At 46.8% G+C, this 22,960-nt stretch overlaps 1 protein-coding gene across 8 annotated transcripts in view; it reads right to left on the bottom strand.

Moving 5' to 3' along the window:
* The window catches only part of Ank3 (ankyrin 3), a 310,338-nt gene extending 287,670 nt beyond the window's left edge, over positions 1 to 22,668 (bottom strand). For 2 of the 8 annotated variants that reach the window (XM_087898206.1, XM_087898208.1), the window contains exon 1: positions 21,886 to 22,396. In XM_087898206.1, coding sequence (XP_087754332.1) covers positions 21,886 to 21,999 — 114 coding nt within the window. In that variant the 5' untranslated portion in view covers positions 22,000 to 22,396. Of the gene's footprint in view, positions 1 to 21,885 lie in introns of all 8 variants that reach the window. The other 6 variants (XM_087898212.1, XM_087898204.1, XM_087898210.1 and 3 more) reach the window with 6 other exon arrangements.
* Between the last annotated feature and the right edge of the window lie 292 nt (positions 22,669 to 22,960).

The raw sequence follows: 22,960 nt of genomic DNA, 5'->3' as shown, positions 1-22,960 counted from the left end.
TTGTACTTTATTCTCATGAAAGTCACTATTGCTGGGATGTGATTAGCAAAGTAGTAGATTGCAAGTTCACGTTGAGAGTGGTTGTGCAGGCCTTCCTGATACTCTCTTCTCTACGGTGCAGCAGGGGACAGGGGACTTCCCTCCCACCTGAAGCTCGCGGCCTAGCTGTGGTCCACAGTGCAAAAGACTGAGCCAAGAGATTCTGCTTCCCACAGAGTCTGCATTTGCCTTCTTTAGGACAGCATAACATCTGGCCTCGACTGTATAAAACACGCAGTAATTGTAATTAGAATAATTTATTTAAATTGTCAGGTGCCATCTTCTATGTAATAATTATTCTAGCCACAGGATGTCCTCCTCAACAGGTTATGCAATATGTGGTACTTACCTATCTAAGAAATGATCTTCAGGGCCAGACAAATGGCTCAGCAGATAAGGTATTCACTGTGCCTGAGAATCTGAGTTCAGATCCTCAGAACCCTTGGATAGCCAGGTGTGGTCATGTGTACCTGTATTTCCCAGTACTGTTACAGAGAGATGGGAGGCAGGAGGATTCCCAGAAGTTCTGGGGTCTGCAAGTCTGGCACAGGAAGTGGGGAACCATAAAACATCCTGTCTCAAACAAGGTAGAGGCAGAAACCAACACAAAGTTGTCATCTGGCCTCCAAACACATGCTGTGGCAGGCACATACCTATACTCTCCTATACCACACACACACACACACACACACACACACACATGAACTGTGAGTGTCTTTTTCTCATTTTTGTTCACTATAGCTCTCCAAGTTCAGTGTTTTTACCAGGCCACATATCTACTTATCAATTTCTGACAGCACTAATACCTACAAATAATACTGAAAACAGTCCTCATGATAATGGACTTAAATCATGGACAGACACACAAATACATGCACAAAAAACACACAGCAGGAAGGATTAGAAAACAAATCAACCTCATAAAGTCTGGGTCACAGCATCCTTTACTGATGATTAGAACCTCAGTGGTATATATTACCTTAACTTTGTTTTTTTGTTTGCTTGCTTGTTAAAGTACTAGATATACTTGCCTAAAAGGTTTTATATGAAGGTCTACTGAGCATATATTACTAATTAATAAGGGTAGAATCCTTAAAGTGCAGCTTTGAACTTGAAATGGCCCTTCAGAATGCACAGTGACTTTGACAAGGACTTGGTATCCTGAGGACGGCTGACAGTGGCCTCGGTGAGTTCTCAGTGTGTTGGCTATCTCTCGTGCCCCCAGTGGATCCCAAAGGGGCTCAGTATGATTAAATTAATTTCCTAAGACTTCTCCTTTCTTTTCATGTCTGTCAGCTTTGGAAAATTAAGCAACACTGCTAGAAGAGTAGAAAATGTGCACGGCGGTGCACACCTTTGATCCCAGCTCTTGGGAGGCGACATCAGGGGAGTCTCTGTGAGCACAGGTTAACTGGGTCTATATAGAAAGGTCCAGGCCGGTCAGGGCTACAAGGTGAGCCTGTTTCAAAAAGAAAGGGAAGAAGAGGAAGAAGAATAAGAAGAGGAGGAGGAGGAAGAAGAGTAAGAAGAAGAGGAAGGTGAATAAGAAGGGGGAGGAGGAGGAGGAAGAAGAAGATGACAATGGACTGACCGATCATGCAGTTTCTGCGGATGGTTTGCTACTTGTGTGTTCATCAGTAAGTTCAGGCAAACCACTCTCAAAGTGGACCGTACACTGACACCGTCTCAACGGATTCGCGGTAAATGCGATCCTTAACTACATGGAGAACATACATGTGTTTCTAGGACTATCCTAATTAGACCTTATATCAGCATTGTCAGGTGATTCACTCATCACGGCCAATAAGTGGCAGCTGAGTCAAACATCTGTGATGTGACTATGCCCCAGAGCAACTGGGCAAATTGCTCTCCAGGTTACTTGTTAATTACTCAGAAAGGCTCCTGGCCTTTACTTCAACTGCTGGGCACTGGCTGGCATTTGAGAAGTAATACAGCTGAAAACCCAAGTTAACCGCTAGCTCCTAGAACCACAGAGTACCTCTTACTTTCCAAGAGTGCTTGTAAGGCCATAAACAGGAGAAAGCAGGAAGAGATGGCCCTCTGAGATGAGCCAACCCTCTGCATTCCTTCACAACAAGGCAGGGTCCGACTCCTCTAACTCCACCCCCTGCCTCCACCACCACTGCACCTGCCCTGACCTTTCTCTTCCTGCTCAAGTACAGAGAGCCAATGGGCCAACCACGTTCCACCCCTGTTCTCTAGGACACACTCCGACATTTCGAGCCCTGAGGACCCCCATCAGGCTCCTCCGTCCTGGTCCAAGCCTACCATAAGCCCTTTACTGACTTCCTCTACTGCCCAGTGTTAGTTCTGAACACTGCCTTCGGGCTTCTACGCTTGTCTGACTCCCTTCCAGGGCCACCAGCCCTCCACGGCCAGCCCACATTTCAATTCTGTCTGAATCCCTGGGGCATGCAGAGATCCGCCTCCATGAAACGTTGCAGCGTCAAAACAGCATGTGTTTTGTATTAACTTCATCTCAGCAAATTACTCATTTATGTCCTTGTCAATCCCTACTTGTCTCGTCAAAATAATTCCCTATACTTGCTACTTCCGAAAGATTCCACCCCTGAAATCTCGGCCCCAAGAAGCCAGTTGTTTACCAATTAAATTGGTTAGTCTGAAGTCTATAAAAAGCGGCCTTCATCCATTGTAACACATGACATAATCTGTTTCTCCCTGGTATCCAACTGATACTAAAAGATGCCCATCTGTTCCAGTGACTACTCCTGTGAGGAAGGAGGCAAGGGCTGGGAGCAGAAACAAAACATGGGAGGAAGAACAGAAGCCCCGTAGGAAGAGAGAGGGGAAAAACAGTGGAATAGGTATGGCTGGTCCTTAATACTTATTTAGAAAAAGCATTTCCATAAACGAGAGTAAAAAAAAAAAATGGGGGGGGGAGAAATCACAACAGAAAATGAGATGACGGGGCACCTGGATGGAGTGAAGCTTTCCCACAGGGGGATAACTGTGCTGGCAGACGCTCCTGTCTAGTCACAAAGGTATGAGTGTCACCATCAAATGTAAGATAAATTTAAATTGTAAAAAAAAGAGGGTAAAACCCATGTGTGAAACAGAAACACATTTTATGCAACAGTGGACTGGACGGGCTCTTGATTACTTCTTCCACGAAGGTTGGACCCTTGGTCCCCTTTAGTGAAATCAGCCACCATGAAGACAGAGTGCAGCCTCAATATCTCATAGGTTGTTCAACTGCACACGAGACAATGTTTTCAGTTCGATGGGGCGGGGGAGGGACGAAGGGGCTTATGGCTTTAAAGAAGTAACGGATGTTCAGCTTGGAGAGGCAGCGGCACCCGTATATTACTGCCTTCAGCTATATAAATAGCACCATATGGGTGGACATAAGTAAGCACTCGCTTTTAGGCTTACGTAAGAGAGCGTGTAACAATGAGTTGCTCAGAGGAGGACTGTGTTGAGGTGGGACACTTCCACACGTGGGAAATTCATAGGCAGAGACTGGTGAGCGATTTTCCCGAGCCTTTGTTCAGGAGAGGCCCTGGCTGCATGACCCTGAAGCTCCCTCCCCTCTGTCGGTCCTTGACTCCAGAGACTGGGGAGTTTTCCAGGCAACTCTGCCCGTCACAGATGATGCATCTGTCCTTTATATGAATCTCGTGCAATTCTACGCTATCCCCTTTGCCCACATAAAATAAATGAAATTATTCACGTGCTCACTCTAATGAAGTAACTAAACAATTGATTTCAATCTGAGGTCCATGAAGATCATCATGAATACATCAGATAGAGTCTGAGCGATGCCTGCTGTGGAGGTTTAAATCCCAGGATTCGCTGTAAACCCGACTGAAACCGTGTTTGCTGCTTCAGGATGTAAATGGTATTCACTTTCATGGCCAATACTGAAGTCACAGAACACAGCAGCTGTCCCAGCGCGCTCCCCAAATGGACAGCAGTCAATGTCTCTGGGTCGGACATGAGAAACCAAAGGAGAGGCACAATGAAAAGTCTTGACTACTTATGATTGGGTAACCTATCAAGGGGTTCCTCCCTGGCAGGAAATTCTGGGGGAAAAGCAAAACAAAACAAATCTAAGTTCACCCCTCCCCAATAGTTAAACTGGAACGTTCTGATGAATCAGATACCCCAGTGGTGGGTAGAAGGTACCAGCCGGGCCTTGGATTGCCAAGGCTGTGAATTAAGGAGGTTTAAGTGTACTTCCTGTAGCTAAGGTGAGGTAGCAGTGGGAAGGCCAAAGTTCAAAGCAATCAAAACAGGAGGGCAGGTGACTCGTGACCCGAGGGTTGGAGAGTTAGGGGCAAAGCAAAGCCCGAGTCAGGGAGGATCACTTGTGTGTGAAAGACACAGCGATGGTAGAAAACCTAAGAAGAAGGAATATTTCGTGGTGATACTAGGGATTTGGAGACAAGACCTAGACTCCCAGAGGGAAGGGGGCAGCAGCCTGTGGTCACAGACAGACGGGGAGGCAGTCACAGGGGAAGAGCAGAGAATGATGCAGAGGCAGGTGGCCGTGCAATCGCCACTCTGGTCTATAGCTCATCTGCATGCATCTGAGAGGTCTGGTCTTCACGCCGTCCCAGATTCCGTTTGCCCACCACTCATCACAAACCAAAGTAATACGAAGTGGGAGACTGCAGGAAAAAGCGTCCCATACTCTGTAAATACGAACGCCTCTGAGGAGGGCGATCAGCTCTTGGTTGCCCTGCTCTAGGTGAGGACCATGGCAGATGCGGCCTGGCTGGAGGTGGAAAGCATTCCTTGTGGATCAGGCACACACTGTATAAACTCCCTGTCATTGTCCCCGTCCCCATCCCAGGCATCACGTCAACCGCTGCGCTCTGAGTCCTCGCACTGCTTGTGTTTAAGGAACCTTGTTTCAATTAAAAATGGCTCCAAAGGGCAAGGGCCGGGAGGCTGGTACCTTTATATTGTGTAATTCTGTTTCATTTGCTATCAGTCGTTAATCTTACTATATGTAAACAATGAATTAAATTTTATCATAGGTATGCACATGTTGGAACAACATGGTACACATATGGTTCAATCCTATGTGTGGTTTTAGCCATCCACTGGGGATCTTGGAATATGCCCTCTCCAGATAAGGAGGGTCGCTGTACGCTCTTGGGAGAATGGCAGGTCACAGACTCCTACAGCATGGGAAAGTTAGTCCTGGGCAGGGCAGGCTAGGCCTCCACACTATCTCAGGAAGCTACAGTGTAGCCTCTTCTGTCACCAGCAGAGTCACTGTCCTAAAAAGTCCTCCTCGGAGCTGATGAGAGCAGGAGGGCAACACCAGCCCCTGGCAAAGAGCATCAGCAGTCCCGTCATTTAGTGGCTCAACCTAATTGTGCCAGGTTGGTTTTGGGAAGGGGCGTGGCCCTACCCGAGACGTGTGTAGTACAGCAGGAGAGTGTGGCCCACTGGAGCTGGCTAAGGACTCGTCAATGCTAAGTTGGTAAGGAAAAAGGCTCAAGTCACACTGAGGGGCCTTGCCAAGATTCAAAAGGAAGGGGGGACTTTTTCATTGAGGTATCTTCCCAGAAACCCATAACTCCTTAAAGAATACGTCAAGTTTCCTGAGAAATACAAACTGCTGTATAATGGCTAAGGTGAAGATAAGTATACTGACAGATGTGCAAAGTCCATTTTGGAAGATCTGAGATTAGACATGGATGCTAAGACCTGGAAAAATAAACACAAGGGGCATGGTGGCGGGGGAGGGGATTTAGCAAAGCAGATAGGGGCGCCCTTTAAGAATGGTGGCAGGTAAGGGCATCCGGATCACTGGTGGGTGTGTGGAGATGAGGCCATTAATGCTAAGTCTGGCTTTGGAATCCAGCCTTGAACATCTGCAAAGTGTCAGTAGGAAGCTAGGAACGTAGAGAAGCCCTGGCTGAAGGAAATGATGAAATGGTATTGTCCTGACTGGTATATTTTATAGTGATAAAAAAAGAATCTGTTAGGGACAGGGGAGGAGGGAGAGGAAGAGGAGAAGGAGGAGGAGGAAGAGAAGAGGAAGAAGAGGAGGAGGAGGAGGAAGGGAGGAGGAAGGGAGGAGGAAGTGGTGAGGAGGGGAAGGAGGAAGAGAAGGTGAGGAGAAGGATGAGAAGGAGAAAGAGGAAGAGGGGGAGGGAGAGGAAGAGGAGAAGGAGGACCAAAGGAAGAGGTAAAGAACTGGATGTATTTTTGAACATTAGTGAAGTAGAATACTATAGATCCATTAATGATTTAGAGAAAAGCAGTCACTGAGATGAATGTATGCTCGTGGATTCTGTTTGAGAGATGTTCTCAGTTGAAACAGAACATCAGACGCCAGCATTACCGCACCTCTAGCCATTTGAGTTGGGTGAGGGGAGATGAAGAAGGAGAAAGGAAAGAGCTCGCGCAGGGATGCAGGCATTACACACTTGCCACATAAGCATCAAGACCTGAGTTCCATCCTGGAACCCACATTTTAAAAAGTTCAGCACTGGGGAGGCTGGAAAAGGAGAACCTCTGGGGTTCATTGACCCAGCCTAGCTCAGTCAGCAAGTCACAGGCCAATGAGAGACCCCCATCTTGGAAAACAAGGTAGACAATACCTAAGAGCGAAACCAAGGTTGACCTCTGGTCCCCGCGTGCATTTACTCGCACACGCACGCGCACACACACACACATACAAGAAAATCATGTGTATAATAATTAACAGCCATGCTCCTGTTACTTCTCCATTAGAGAGCTGTCACGTGGCGAGATAAATCAGACAGAAGAACACAAAGAAAGATCTCCCAAATCATAACCAACTGAACAGCAAAGGGGCCTAACAGGTACTAGAGACTGTTAAGCATCCCACAGAAGTTTTCTCTGATTGACAGTTAGTGTTTAGCAAGAAGCCCTATCTGTCTGAGGGTTGCATGTATCTCTTGAGTGTTCCCTGGAAACTGCATAGGAGATGCGAGCCCTACAGCTCCACTGAGAATCAATAGGACTAGACTGGCGCTGATGCATTGCCTGCAAGTGGATTTTACGGAGTCCTGTAGCAGTGGCTGCAGGGAGGCTCTCAGGAGGACCCCCCCACAGTCAACCCTGGTGGCCTGCAGAAGGCAAGGAACATTGGGACTATCCACCAAGCTGGGAGAGGTACCTCTGGTGGAGGCCGGTACTGTGCAGAAAGAACAACAGCCATGTTGGATGTCATGGAGTCAATGACTCCTTTGGAACCCCCGTGGGCGTCTCCACAGCGCACACTGCTTCTATTGCTTAAACTGCCCCCCTTGGGAATATTCCCCCAACATAAGCACACACATGTTCTTCTTGGTTACTATTTATTGGCTTCCTGCTCTAATTCGCTCCAGCAAATGTACCTTCCCACTTTAACAGATAACCCCCACTAAATATGCTTAGGAGAAAACAAGGCCTCATCTCTCGATGCTCATCAGGGAAAAAGGCAAAAGAGTGGGACGTGGGCGGGATTAGCATTCAGTGAGTCACCTTGTGCTGGCCACTTTGGGTTCAATTAGTTTAGGTCTCTCTAACATCTCTTTGGGGTAGGTGTTAGGACGTCTGAAGGTACAGAGGCTTAGGACAGCTAACTGCTGACCTCAGATGTCAGAGAGGGTGGACTGGAGGAAGCTTCAACTCCAGGCCTAGGTCCATAGGTCTTACCCAGGCTCCTTTTCTCATCCCACAGAGACTCAAAAAAAAAAATCACTTTTTTTATTATTACAGGGGGATTCTCAGCAGCACTTTAAAAACAAAACAAAACAAACAGAAACAAAAAACAAACAAAAAACCAGGTTAGATTAAGCTGTCTGAACAGGCAGAGCCCAGATCGTATTAATAATTTAGGTCCCACTAAAGCTGAGACGAAGCTGCAGGAAAACAGGTCAAAGCCGAGAATGCCAAATGGATGTAAGAGTACACTCCCTCCCCAGCTCTGACACAAGCCAAACCTTGACGAAGCCACCAGAAAGGAAAAAAAAACAGAACGCCTATCACACGCCAGGCAGACGTCTGCATCGCTATTCCGTCTTACTGTGTGGGAAATGCACTGCGGTATGTTGTGTAAAATCTAATCAGCAGCCTCTAAAAGACAAGGCCTTCACAGAAAGCCCGGCAATGACAAAGATCTGGGCTAACACCCCTGGCAGCCACGGGAAGTCATGCTGTGTCTGTGGCAGGATTGTGGGAAATGAAGTCCACATGGCTCCCACTGCCCAGGTCCTGACACAATCAGCAGGGAATCAAGGGTCACACACACACGCATTCACACGCACACACACACACACACACACACACACAAACACACAGAGTTCACGGGATCAAACCCAGGGCCTTGTGTATGTTCAGAAAGTGTTCTGCCTCTGAACTACATCTCTAGCCCAAAAATGTATTCCTGCTCCAAGATTCAATTTCAGACAAGACAAGGCACATTCAAAGCCCTTTGAACGGAATTACCGAGTGGAACCAAGGGAGATTATCCGGATCACCAGTTCTCTAGTAATGAAGACAAGTGACTATGTGAATGTCATGAGCCCAGGTTCTGGGCATTAGCATATCGGTGCTATTTGGAACAAATGTGCATAACAGACTCATTTACTTTATGATGGCAGAGAGTGACTCCAGCTGAATGGGCATGGTAAGCAGGGGTCCTTAATAAAGGCCAGGTTTCAAGGGACAGGTATTAATTACATTTGGCTATTTTCAACATTGATATGGTTCTCCTCCTGTTATTTAAAGGCAGGCAACTGTATGGACAGAGTTAAGCAGATAGACTCATAGTGAATCAGGCTGTGGTGGCTGGGCCACCGCGCCTGGGGACAGCAGGCCAGGGTCCTCACGAAGAGGCACAGAGCAGGGCACAGGAGGAGGCTCAGTGACTTCAGAAGCTGTGCTCACTTCTAGCACATTCTGTCTCCTCACCTCTGACCCAGTATGAGATGATGTGGCCAAAGGGAGGAAGAGTGGGAATCGAGGAATTTCTGGAGAACAGCGCGTTTTCATCAAAGTTACGGATTTGCTCGTGGCGTCTCCTAGACCGGGAATTCACACTTGCACACTTCAACTGGCATTTTTATGGTCCCCGATTCAAATTGCTCTGCGCGTTGCAATAATGCTTAATGCCCCTTTTGCATCCGCAGATTGAAAACCTAAAGCTCAAGCCATGCGCCATTACTTAGAAAGCACTTTTTAAGCTATTACTGTGTAACGAGCATCATCGATGCTAAGAGGATATGAATGACATGAAACCGACTAGGAAAGAAAATGCTGGACCACCAAAGCGAACGATTCTCCAGGTGGAAAGCCTCCTCCGCTGCTCAGGACCTTGTCACTGGATGAGTTTCACAGAGATGGGGGGAAGCCCTTTAGTCTCATGGCCGTGGGTTTGAGTTCTACCTCTGTGTTATGTACCACTGATAAATCCAGTTTCCAAGTCTAAGATGGTTGTTGTTTTTTTATTTCTTTTTTTCCTCTTTCCTCTTCATTGGCAAAATGGGAATAGCCCCAGCTTTCTCAGAAGATTTATTCAAGCATTAGTGGAAACAACAGCCTTTGGTACCTGTCAATCATATGATTGTAAATCGAACCTAACATTTGCTAGTGGGTTTCCTAAGATTTCAAACTGGGATTGTTAATTTAAAGCCTAAAAACATTTAATTTGGAATATTTACATTTACTGTTTTTAGCTAATCTCCTCCCTCAAGTTAAACTTTGTGTCCACTGTTCCCATAGCTAAGGGAAAGCTAAAACACTGATAAAGCCCAGGAGATTTTCCTGTGCTGAAAATTGGGAATGATCCTGGCAAACCCCACTGGGATTCAGTTTTAAAATGCTGTCATCATCTCAAATAGCTTTCTGATGTTGATGTCAGTTTACCTTCCTACACACACTGCATTCTGATAGCTGCTCTCTGAAAAATGGCCTGTGTTGAGCAAGCTATTAAAAGATCCTTCTACAGTCTTTTCATCAGATGATTAGGAGAAAATGGAAGACTGGAAAACACAGAAATAGACTTATTAACCAAGAACTGAAAAAGTCAATCAGCTACAAAGAATGACTGCTGTTCTTAAAAAATACAGACATTTTAGGAATTTACTATATGCACAGTTCTTTATTGTTGATAGGAATATGGTCTTCTTAAGGTAAGTGAATTTCAAGAAATGAAGTGGAAACAATTAGAAGTGAAGTCAGCTTGTCACCCTTCACGCACAGTGTTTCAGTCTGTCATGTTCTTCCAAGAGAAGGGGAGAAAAGACAAATGGGGTCCCATGCAAGGAGGTTCCCAGCATCATGTCCCATCACCCTTCAGTATTCTGAGAAGATGGTCTGCAGGGTGGCATGGAGGCTACTCGAGGTACAGAATGTTGGGAAAGGCATCGAGAGTCAGAAGTCAGGCTGACCTGGCTTTGAATTTCCCCTTTACACCAATGAGTTATGCCATATTAGGTAAAATGCCAGAACTTTCTGGGCATAATTTTCCTACTCAGGAAACTGTAAAGATCAGACCCTTGCATGAGAACTCAGCACATTGATCCACTTCAGTATCCGGTCCTCTTGGTTTCATGACTTGAGGCTCAACTGAAAAAGGAATGGGCAAATTCCGCTCCACACACACTTGCTGAGTTCTTTACAAATTCAAAAGTAAGTCACGAGTGTGTGGTGCAAAGATTATGCCCAGGTGTCCGACTCTGTTCTTCTGTTGGGTTTGAGGTGAACAGGAATCGAGGGACACGGGCCAGTCTAAGGGGCCGTGGGAAGTGTGAGTCATTGTGAGCAGGAGCACAGCTTGATTACTTGCTGGGTGGGGCTGGAAACTTCAGAGGCTCTGCTGGTTGAGTTTTGCCAACCTGATAGAAACCTCCACATATCTGGCAAGAGAGAGTCTTAATTGAGAAAGTGTCTCTTTAAGACTGACCTGTAATCAAGCTGGTGGGACATTGTCTTGATTTGTGATCGATATGGAAGGACTCAGGCCACTGTGAGTAGTACCATCCTTGGGCAGGTGGTCCTGGGTTGTATAAGGAAGATGGTGATGAAAGCCATGAGGAGCAAGCCAGGAGGCAGCATGGCCTCTGCTTCACTTCCTGCCGCCAGGTTCCTGCCTCGAGTTTCTGCCCTCGCTTCCCTCACTTATGAACTGTGACCTGAGAGAAAGAAAGAACCTTTTTCTTCCTTGAGTTGCTTTTGGCCATGCAGCAACAGATCCTTAACTAAAACAGAGGCCCCAGAACACAGCACCTTTGAAATTCAATGGACGGTGCTGTGCTGGTGAAAACAGCCAATGAATCACCATGAATTCTGGACGTAGGCATGATGCACTGGTCAGATCATTCATTCCCCCTTAAGTTCCCAATGAACACAGAACTACTGTTACATTACCTCTACTGTAGCCAATATACAGGGGGTTAAAAACATGTATGTACATGTACACACATACACACACACACACACACACGTATGTGTGACGTATCTTGTAGACAGTGAAGGGTCATACATCCCAAGGAACTACTTTCACCAAGTAAATACTTCAACATTCCTGGCTCCATTTTCAAAATGAAGTCCCTTGGTCAGGCAAACATTTGCTTGTGAACATTATTCTTAAATTTTTTTATTACACTTATCTACTCCAGTGTAGGGGGTGTGCCACAACACTTGAGTGTAGATCAAAGGACAACCTGAGGGAGTCAGTTTTCTCTTCATCTACCGTGTGGCTCCCAGGGATGGAAGCCAAGTTGTCAGGCTTGGAGGTGAGTGCCTTCACCAGCTGGGCCATCTTGCCAATCCCTGTGCATATGGTTCTGGCTCACCCTTGTATATCTACATAGGTGACCATCCAGAAGTCGAGGAACTAATTAACAATGGTGTTAATGAATGCAAAGTATAGTTAAGACGGGAGTCTTTGAGAGCAATTCTCAGAGGGATGGATTTCATTCCCAAAGGGCTAAGGGAAAATGTCCGAAGAGCTAACCTGTAGGTCTCAAATGCTATGTGGGGTCAATGATATAGTCCCAAGATTTCATTCATCAGTCAGTTCAGGGAGTAATGAAAAGTGCTTATGAGTTGCAGAAGTGTTCAAACGGATCCTCGAATTGGCTTATGGTTCCTCACCTCCTTTTTGGCTCTAGCCGTTCGAGTCCATTTGAGACCATGTGACGGGAAAGGAGGCTGGGAACCTTGCTGAGTAACTCCCTGGCTTCCAGGAAGCTGGCAAGATGAGTCGCTTTACCGTGTCTCTACTAAAAAATACATGTCCCTGTTGATCAATATGGAAGCTGACACCCAAAGAAATGCATTTCCAGGCTCCGTCACCAATCAATTGCTGCGCCACTGTGAAGTGACACCCAGCCCCTGCCACAGATTGTGATACTCATCCCCGGTTCCACCCCTTTCTCTGTACCACCCGCTCGCCTGCTTGATTGATATCTTGGTCCTCTTAAAGATAACCATGCTTCCATACTTTCTTCAACTGTACAGATTTTTTATCTTTGTGTGTGATGTGTGTGTGTATACACACACAAGTATGTGTGTGTGTTCATGTGTGCTATGGTGCATGTATGGTGCATGTCAGAGAACAGCCAGGGGTATTGGTCCTCTCCTTTCACCTTACTAGAGTCAGGGTCTCTTGTTTGCCCACTATAAACACCAGGCTAACTGGCCTGAATTGCTATGCTCCTTGTCTCTGCCTCCCATCTCTCTGTGGGAGAATTAGGTGCGTTCTGCGGATACAAACTCAGCCCCTCACTCTTCTGAGGTAGGCACTTTGCCCACTAAACCATCTCCCTAGCCCTGTATAGACTTCTTACCAAACAGTATTTCCTTAGGATATTATTGCTTGTATGAATGAAGTCACAAGGGTCTGTAGTGATATCTCCATGTGGATGACAAACACGTCAATACCTCTCCATTCAGTACCTACTACACCCTGGACTAACTTCCCTCCTAATCTCCCCATCTCTCTTTCTCATTCTTTACTATGTGGCCCACACGTGAGAAAGGAGAACTTTATATGGGTCAGATGAGAATGGCAGTGTTTGCCCCGCCCTAATTATTTAGGAGGACACTGGCGATTGAGAAATACTAGATTAGGATCAGTTAAATCAAAGCAGAAACTGCACATATACAGGCAGCTCCTGTCCTGGATGCTGGTGACATCCTATTTCATGGCATTTTGGTTCTTCGATGGCCCAGCATCTTCAGAGAATCAGACAGGTGCCAGAGCATTATTGAACCCAGATTGTGTGTCGAACATTATACTGAATTTCCATTGCTTTGTTCTCTTTTAATTTATACAGACCAGAAGATCACTAATTTGGCAAAAACCACAGGGGGGCTGTTAGTTATTAAGAGTGTTCTCTCTATACAAATACTTCTTTAGAGTAAAATTAGGATGATGTCACAATATATACAGGCATTCCCTTTCGGCATTCCCCTTCGGTGTTGAATCTATACATCAACATTTACAAATAAACACTTTTCAGTGACTGGATTCCACTTAAAAACTATTTTAAATATATAACTACATTATCTGAAGTACAACTGTTTAGACTATTTTAGGCTTTTGCATCCAATTAATAAAATATTTCTACTCCTAAGTCATTTAACTTTTAGTATCTCAAAGGGGATCATTATTTTCTTCATGTAGGGTTCACCTTGGACACCCATTAATAAAGACCCTAAGAAAACCTCACAGAGGTTGTGGTTGACTTAACAAGAGAGTAAGAATCACACAAAGCCAAGGAAGACTGAAAAAGGAGCCTGAGATGTGCTGACCTCATATGATGTGGCTCACACTGTGTTCTTACAGCACTGACCCAAACATGAAGACTACGAGGGAAAGGCCCCAGTATGCAGGAAATCCACCAAAATCTCCATTTGTTTGCTTATCATCCTTTACCCATCTGTTCAGAGCAAGGCACGCTCTATCCAAATGGGGCCAGGGGAGGGCCCTATGAGTCTCTCTCCTTTGTATTACCAGTTTCAAACCCAGCATCTCACTATGTAGCCCTGGATGCCCTGGAACTCACTATAGAGACTAGGGTGGCTTTTAACTCACAGGCTTTTAACTCTGCCTGCCTCTGACTCTGCCTCCTGAGTGCTAGTGTTAAAGGAGTAGGCCACCATATCCCACTGATGAAGTTTTATTACATGAATGAATGCAGATAAAATGTAATATGTCAAAGCAACCTTACCTACTGCTGAACTCTGCATTTTCTCTATAAAAGCTTATGAAAAGTGAACATTTTCTGAGTTGATTCCAGAAAACAAAATACACAGATTATAGGTGTATCTTCTTGGAGGAGGAAAATTAGTCATAGAAAAGATCATGGGCCTGAAGTGTAATGAAGGAAGAGGAGGAGAGGAGGAGGAGGAGGAGAAGGAAGAGTTATCAACAACTGCAGTAGGACCCACAGAGCTACAATAACATTGGCCTGGAAAGACACCAACTGTACAATATTGACATGAACATCATGGGAGTAACCAATCACTTTCTGATTGGACTAAACCCCATTCTGCAGGATGAAACCTGGCACCACTGTTGTATCAAGAATCCATGGCCAAACAAGCCAGTCCTAGGTCCTAGGGAAGACCTCCTAGGATTATTCTAAGTGGACGTAGTATTAAAATTGCTCCTCATAACTCATCGTTCTACCTATAGATGAATGCATCACTCAGCTCTCATTGGAGAAGCATCTTTTTGCTGTAGATGGTAATTAACACAAAGATCCAAGACTGGCAAGGTGCAGAGAATAAGAGACATCAGATTGCTTAGCCCCCACTTAACGATTTATGCTGAGCCCTCTGGGACTCAGAGATCATTGCAAAAAGGGAGCAGAAAGACTAAGAGTCAGAGGCAATGAGTGAACGCAAGGGAATAGTGTCTTCAGGACACCATGGGGCAGAATTCACAAGCCGTGTGTGAGCTCAAACCAGACCAAATCCCAGGATGGAGAAGGGAGGTCTCAGCCTTAGTCAAGGAGCTACTGGCAATTGATAGCTCCTGGGAGAGGGAGAGTCAAGTTTTCTTTAAGAATGTTGCCATGGAAGGTCACACATCTGTGAAAGTATGGGCAGCACAGATTGGACTTGATGGGTGGAGGGAAGAGAAGTAGACACAAAGTTGGGCAGATGGGGGAGTAGATGGGGAAGAGGGTTAATATGGTCAAAACTCAAATTCCCAAAGAAGTAATAAGAAGTATTTTTAAAAATAAAAATAACTATGGGGAAACCTAAGCCTCTGAATTTGATTAATACATTCAGACATTAATAAACCTATCATTTGTACTAATATGATTTTGCATTGCTCACCATGTTAACTGGTCAGTGGCAAAAAAGGTCCTGGTGTTTTTCCTGAACAGATGAGAGAAAATTATGGAAGAAAAACAGTAGCAGGACATTAGGAGAAAGGTGGGCGAGCAGCCTGCTGACAAGTCTTATTCAAATACCTTTCCTATCCCTGCAGATTATGGTGGGCCAGTCAAGGGCCAAGGTGAGTTAAGCATCCTTCTGCCCCCTGTGAGGCTGTGGCGAGAGGCTCCCTGGGAACGGACCTATGCGGGTCCGGAAGTTAATGGGTATATCTCCTGAGGTGCAGGATAAAAGATGCAGCTCCTTGTTTTCTGTCCGTTCTCACTGGCAGCGACCACTGATGCTATCTGCTCCATTCTCTCAGCCAACCTGCTCTGCAAGCAGTTCACCGCGTCCCGCCATGGCTTATGATTAAACACACGCTGCAATGACAGTCACACTGCAGATGAAGAGGTTGAGGTACACCGCTCACACAGCTCCCCCAAGGTCATGCAGTCGAGCGATAATCCAAACGTCCAATCTCACACCTTCCGTTCCAAACTCACAATCATTACACAGGGCTGCCTTTCATGCAACCTATTCAACCCTTCATCTGTCTGTTAAGTCCTTCCTCTGATGTAGCAAGATTCAGTTCACGTATAGCCAAAAATTACGACCTGGTCTCAAGGAGCCTAGACTCCCAGATGAACTAGGCGTGAAAAGAGCTCACCAGCTCAGCATTTCAAGGGCAGCAACAGAGAGAACAGCCTCCCTAGGAGACCTGAGATCTCTCTTCTTGATACACAAGGAGACAGAACAAACTCCTGAGGGTCTGAAAAAAAAAATCACACCCCATAAAAGCCCATGAGCAGAACATATACGCAGCCTAGCATCTTATGACGTAAATACCTGGGTGACTAGGCACGAGGAAAACCTGCAAAATGTCAAGACACCTGAAACACCACAGCAGAGGCCACAGCCAGAGTTCATGGATTCTGGAATGTGCTCTCAGGCCTTCATTGCTTTGACCTTAAACAAGACTGCTAGACTTTCAACAAACTCAGTGGTCAAGGAGATCTCAAAGCCCTACCAAGCAGAGTCTACATCCATCACTGACAGGTTCCAGGACGTTAGGCCAATTCTTTTCCTATCAGCCTTTGTTTTCTCTATGAGAAAAATGGAGATGGAAATAATGCCCATGCGGCAGAGGAGAGGGGCAAAGCCGTAGCCTCTTGGAACTCCTCTGCCGTACTAGCAGGCAGCCACATAGTCTTGAGATGTCACTGTCCTGGCTCGCCTTTAAAGTTCTAGTGAGGGGAATTTTCATTTGCAGCATCCAAAACAATTTTTAAGGACACAGAACCTGGGGCTCACATGGCTCAGCAGTTATGAGCCCTGATTTTTCTTCCACAGGACCCTGATTCGATTCCCAGCACCTACAAGGTGGCTTACAACTTTCAGTAACTCCAGTTCTGGGGGCCCGAGGCCCTCTTCTGGCCTCAGATGAGCTATCTAGGCATAGTGCAGGCAAATCATCCACATACCTCAAAATTAACATTAAGAGATAGACCTTTTAGGTAAAACCTCAAAATACATTACACAGAGGATGAGAAAGATAGACATACCACAATACTGGGTGACTCTGAGAAGCCAACTGTATAAACTGAGATTTCTGATGCAAGTAAAGAATTGTTCTTTTGCAAACCATTCTAAAAGAATTTCACTTATTTTTTTTACACTTTTCTCCATCAAATTTGTGTGTGTTCATATGGGTGTACATGCGTGCAGATATGGGTATACATGTGTGCAGATATATGTGTATAGAGGCCAGAGGTCCACCTCTGGCTTCATTACTGAGGAGCCTTCCATCTTTTGTTCTTTCCAAAGCCTCCCCCCCGGCACAGAATGCACCTTCAGCTAGGCTAGGTAGCCAGTGAGCCCTAGGGACCTGTTTGTCCTCACCTCACAGCACTGGGGTTATAGGTGCACACTACCATGCCATTTTTTTTTAATGTGGGTGCTGGGGATCAAACTTGGGTTATCACACTTACATAACAGGCTCTTTACCCATGCATGGGGCCATCTCCCAACTCAGCCAGTCTATTGGGTCTACAGCAGGGACAGAATGGATGCCATGGAGTACCCATGAGGTAGGATGGGAAGATGCAGTCAAGAGATCCGGACAGCCCAGCCCATACTGGACCTTCATGAGCTCCAACTATGAGGACTCCAGAAGTCAGTTTAGTGGCTCATGACTCGGTTTCTTCAGTTGCAGTACAGAGATTCTAAAAACACACTCTGAAGGGTTACTGTGACTGTTAAAGCAGTCTCCACTCACAAGGCAATGCAGAGAAAGCCCCGCCTGGTACATGGTACCCGGTCAGCAATCGGGCCTGGAAGAAAAGACTAGAATTCAGGAAATGCGATTCTTCATGTCTCTCTTTGAGCCAAGAATTTGGCAGCTTCCCTAGAATCTGATTTCTTCTCACTTCCCACCTACAATCCACTGCCAAGTTCTACTGCATCTTCCTTTAAATATCTTTCACATGCCACACCCCCTCTCTGTTGCCAGAGCCCCACCCTCCCCCAGTTTGGGCTCCCAGCATTGCCTGCTGCCTGGACCGCCATCCGAGCTTCCTGACTGCTCTGCTGCTGCTGCTGCCTACAACACTGACGAGCCATGCATTGCTCCAGAACAGGCATCCTGCCACCCCGGAGCAGGGATCTGCCAGTCTCTGTAGGATGGCACACATCGGCCTTCATACTCTGGCCCCTCCTGACTTCTCCTGACCTGCACTCAGACTTCCTTTCCCCCAAAGCATTCCAAAATCCCATCTGCTTTCCACGTAGCCCAAAGGTTTCTCCTGCTGTCATCATTTAGGCCACGGGGGTTCTGTCATTCCTGTCTCCTTTATCCCTGCCTTGTTCTTCAAGGCTCGGATCCTTTCCCAAACCCATTCTAGTCAAATGGGATGGGCGGCGGGTGGTGGGAGAATCTCTGTACTGTCTCTTGGAAGTGCTTTTCCTGCTTTGTTGGAGGATGATGGGAGACAGGTTTATCTTTCTCCTCCTCTCTCGGGAGTGATCACACTGCTACCACTGTTTGTTTATGTTTCTACCCAACATCTGTCAGGAAACCTGATTGGTAGAACTCATTTTATGCATGATTATCGAATGAAGACATGATACAAGAAAGAAACAATGAGGGTTTGTTTCTGCGTTGTTATTGATTATTCAAATTCAACATCGGTCATCAGAAATGACGTTCCTCACAGGATTGAATTACTCTCAGGATTTCCAGTTTATTTCAGTACCCGGCACCATGTTAGCTATGCAGAGAGAGATAAAGGAGCACCATGGTGCCCGAGTGTGCGGTCCAAGGCTTGTTTGTTTGTTTAACCAGATATCATAAACATATATAAGCAGATATTCATATGTCCAAAGACATGTGTCCAAAGTTGATGGGGGACAGGGCTGAACATGCAGAGAGCACAAATACATGGATAATGGCAGCAAGGGGCACGCAGGAACAACACGGGCGCTGCCAGAAGGGAGCTCATGCCTCCCTGTGTTTGTGACAGGATGAGCTATCTTACTGACACACACCTATAGGCTGGTGACAGAGTCTCTCTCTGCAGGCTGCCAAGAACAGAGACCTAGCATCACCTAGGCAGGGCACTGTGCCCACCTTGGCTTGCCCTCCTCTGCTGCAAATCTAAGCAGCCCATTAGGAGAGGAGTGTGTGGTGGGGGAACGGACCTATGTCGGGAGGATCCATGGGGAAGTGTGGGACGAACTATCTGTCTTTAAACCAATATCCATTCAAGCCTTGCTTGTACCCCCTTCACACAGAATCAGGGGCCTGGCTCGACCTCAGCAGGAGAGAGCCAACTGAGCAAGGGCACTCGGGGTCCATCGCCAGTAACCACCACCTTCGACCCCTGTTAAAGGCTCTAACCACTTCCTAGATGCCTTTCTTTTCCGAGCCACCTAAAACTCCTTAAGCTATGCCAAGAATAAAGCATCTTTATTAAAATTCAGCTAATTAAAATTCATTAGCATTTTTGGTGTGTGTGTGTGCGACAGGCAGTCCACGCTCCTAGTTAGCATATCTAAAATGACACAAATGTGCGGCTCACTGGGTTTCAGTGAAGAAATCTGGTGGTGTGTCAGTCTGGCACCCCGGTTCCTATGCATCCCGATTAGACCAGAGGATTTGCTCATAGGCCGTGATGATGGTTGCTGCCGTTTCCCATAGTCAAGACAGGGTCATCTTCGACTGGCTTCAACCTGAACTGCAAAGTCTTCTGTTTAAAAGTCACAGGCTCTTTTCCGTGATGGCAGTTTCGATACTTCCTAGGCTTTCCTATATGGGCTTGTCTGAGAGCGTTCACTGTGACTTTTATGTGATTAGAAGACCCTAGGGGATATAGTTCTGCTCATGAACAACGATCCCCACAAATGCTCACAAAGCAATATTTTAAAAGCAGCAGCTCTTTCTCCCCTCCTCCCAATTGGTACAAGGTCTGTCTTATGAAACAAAGTAGCCCCCTGGCCTGGATTAGGAATCTAGAATAAGGTTCAGAAGAGGCTCAAAGTCAAACAAGCCCAGGAAGAAAAGTTACATTTGCTGTACCAAGTGGACGGAGCAGGCCTTCAAAGCTTATCTTTCTGCATTAAGAGCCATCTATAAAAAATCTGATCATGGGGATTATCTCCCACAGCACACTGTCCTTCAGGTAATATATCTCTGATGCTGTGACAGTGTCATTCCTGAGCCACTTTCTGCAGCTCCTCTCGGAGAGTACTGACAACAATGTATCTACATCAATTGTCTGTCCACCATGGCGATACTGATACTGCGCTATGTGGCCCTCTGGTTGCTAAGAGATTTACATTGGGCAGACCGTCGCACTTCTCACAAAGCATTCTGGTCCACAAAGCTTTTGCTTCAGCTCAGAGAGTCCTGAAGCAACTCTACCTCACCCTTCCCTGTGTGACTTCTTAATCAAGCAGGGGCCCAAGTCTGTCATTGCTGCTACACGGTCCTGCCATCAACCTTCAGGGTGACACTGGACCTTTACAAAAATGTGTGTCCCTGCACTTCCTGTCTTGGAAGCCCATTTAGCATCAAGGGGTGGAGACAGGGATATTTGGCAAGGGGCCATCCATAGTGACCTTCTCGGAGCCAAATCTTGTATAATAAAACAAGACCAGAACCTAGTAAAAACATGGCCATTTCCTAATTTTGCTATATAAGGTTTTGAAACACGCCATCACAGAGTTCCTTATTCCGAGTTTGTACTTTTATGAAAAGAGATCCAAGGAGTTTATTTACAAAAATCCCCAAAGGGGACGTATGCACACACGCAACCTCTTGCCGCAAAACCACCGCAGCTCTCCAAATTCCGTCTCCTTCAGGCAAAAGGCAGCGCCTACACCTGCAGAGCCTAACCCTGAAGGAGACTGGGAAGGCACCTAAAATAGCCACCTCTCTCTCTTGAAGAAAGGTAGATTCCAAGGGTGGAATTTGCATGTCATTTGCAAAGCAGACACACCAAGGCTGAGAATTCATGAGGAGCCTCTTTCCCTTGGGGTATTCACACAGACACATCACAATGTTTTATGACTGGCTTCTACATTCAGATCACAGGGTTTAGTCAAATATTATTAACTGCCATGCAGGAAAAGTCCTTTGGACTGGCCAGTCCCCAGGAATCACCCTAAAGGGCAAAGCTACCAAATAGTAAGAACTCTAACCACAATGAAACACCACTGGCCTAGAATCTCTCTCCTGTGTCTCCTCTCCAGCCCTGGACATCAGAATTGGGTACTTAGTGCCCCGTGAGGGCTTTGATCTCAGGCCATCAGTGGCGAAGGCTGCAGGGCTCTCCCCTCCACCCCCACGGCACAGGAATTCCTGCATTTACAATCACTCTCGCCCAGCAGGTAAGATCTGAACCTCTGCGACTTCGGCTCTATTTAACCCCAGAAAGTTATTTCCGGTAGCTGATCTCCACTGCAGAACCCCAGCTGAAAAATACCTCCCAGAGAGAAGAGGCCCAAGGACAGCAAGAAGGCAGAGCAGGAACCAGCCTGAGGTCACAAAGCTGCCCTAAGACACGCACGCATGTGACACACTTCCAACACAAAAGCAGGCTTTCCCACACAACAGACCTCTAAGAAGTACAAAGGCCGGCTCGCTCCCTCGGGCAAAACCACAGTCACCTGCAGTCTATTTAACCTTGACCCAGCTGCAAAGAAAGTAACTTTAACTCCTTGGCAACACCCTTGCGTGCTATGCAAACATGCTGGAGCCTCTGGAAAGTGAGGCACACCTTCTGCAGAGCCCCGCAATCACACACACACACCCCACAACCTCCAGGAGGAAGCCTTCCATGGCCCAAGTCCAGCCTGTGGCCATGCTTTATCACTAGTCCCCCATCTCGACTCCCAATTGACACACTATGCTGCCCATGAAAAGAGCCCTCCATGCTTGTCAGGGATGCCGGGAGGAAAACGCATTCACAGAGATGAGAGCTCCGTGGCACACATAGCTACCTTTTTCTTGCGATCCCGGGACCGTTTGCGGTGCTTCTTCTTTTTCTCAGTCTCCTCTTCAGCATTGATTTCTAAATCCCTGTTTTTCTTCAGCTGGGAGGCGGCATGAGCCATAATGCATTGAAAAAGACCCTGTCAAGCAGGCAGAGCTTTCTCCGAAAAGGTGATCTCCTCGGGCACCTCTAATCAGGCACAGAGCAGCATAGCCCTCGCTGGAGAGGAGCCTGGGCTGAACGGCAGGGAGGCATCCAAGAGGCGGCGAGGCAGAGATGCTGGGAAAACTGCAGCTTTCAAAACCCACTCCAGCGGGGTCCGGGTTTCACCCCACACCTTGCTGCGCCTTTCCCTCTCCCGGCGAGGGCAGCCATCCTGCGGCAGAGGCTGTGGTGGAGGCAGCTGGGACTAAGGAGCTGTGTTATGGCCGCATCCCCTGCCACCAGCTGGAAGTGTCTAAGTGATTCCTCCGAAGGGGGAACGCTGCAGAGGGTGCTCTTCCGAAGGGGAAGGATCCGGAGTCACCACACATGCGGCAGCCAGAAAGCCAGCACTAATCCTGAAAAAAACGACTTCAGAGCCCTCCACGAGAAGGGAAAGGACTGCAATTTATCCATCAGCCTCGATCCACACCAAGCGAAAAAATTAACCCATCAGAGAACAGAGCTGCCTGGGTTCAACTGCTGATGGTGGCAAAAATCTATAAAATAAATTAGCTACATTTTCCCAGGGAGATGCTGACTCCATGTTCGGGCAAACAATGCATGCATTGCTGGCCTCAACAGGGCATCCTTTATGCCCAGTTAGTCCTGATGCATTTTGTGGCGAGGACTACAGAAGGGTCCGTTGTCTTTTTAAAACAACACGCTCATGACAACACATGAGCCAGGAAGGCGTGAGCCCACTGTGGTGAGGGACAGATGCCCAATTCAGAGGTTCCCCAGGACTCTCCTCGCAAGTGGTATGAGGGGCAGAGGAGAGGGCAGTCGGGCTGTCATCGGTGTTTCAAAGGGGCTTTCACGCTGGGGTTCATTGTAATCGCGATGCTGTTTGTACCACCTGAGTCCTCAGTGACTGCAGC

The sequence above is a fragment of the Myodes glareolus genome, chromosome 18, assembly GCF_982192425.1.
Source record: "Myodes glareolus chromosome 18, mMyoGla1.1, whole genome shotgun sequence".
Lineage (NCBI taxonomy): Eukaryota > Metazoa > Chordata > Mammalia > Rodentia > Cricetidae > Myodes > Myodes glareolus.
Note: the sequence above shows the minus strand (reverse complement) of the source record. Positions and strands in the feature narration are given on the sequence as shown.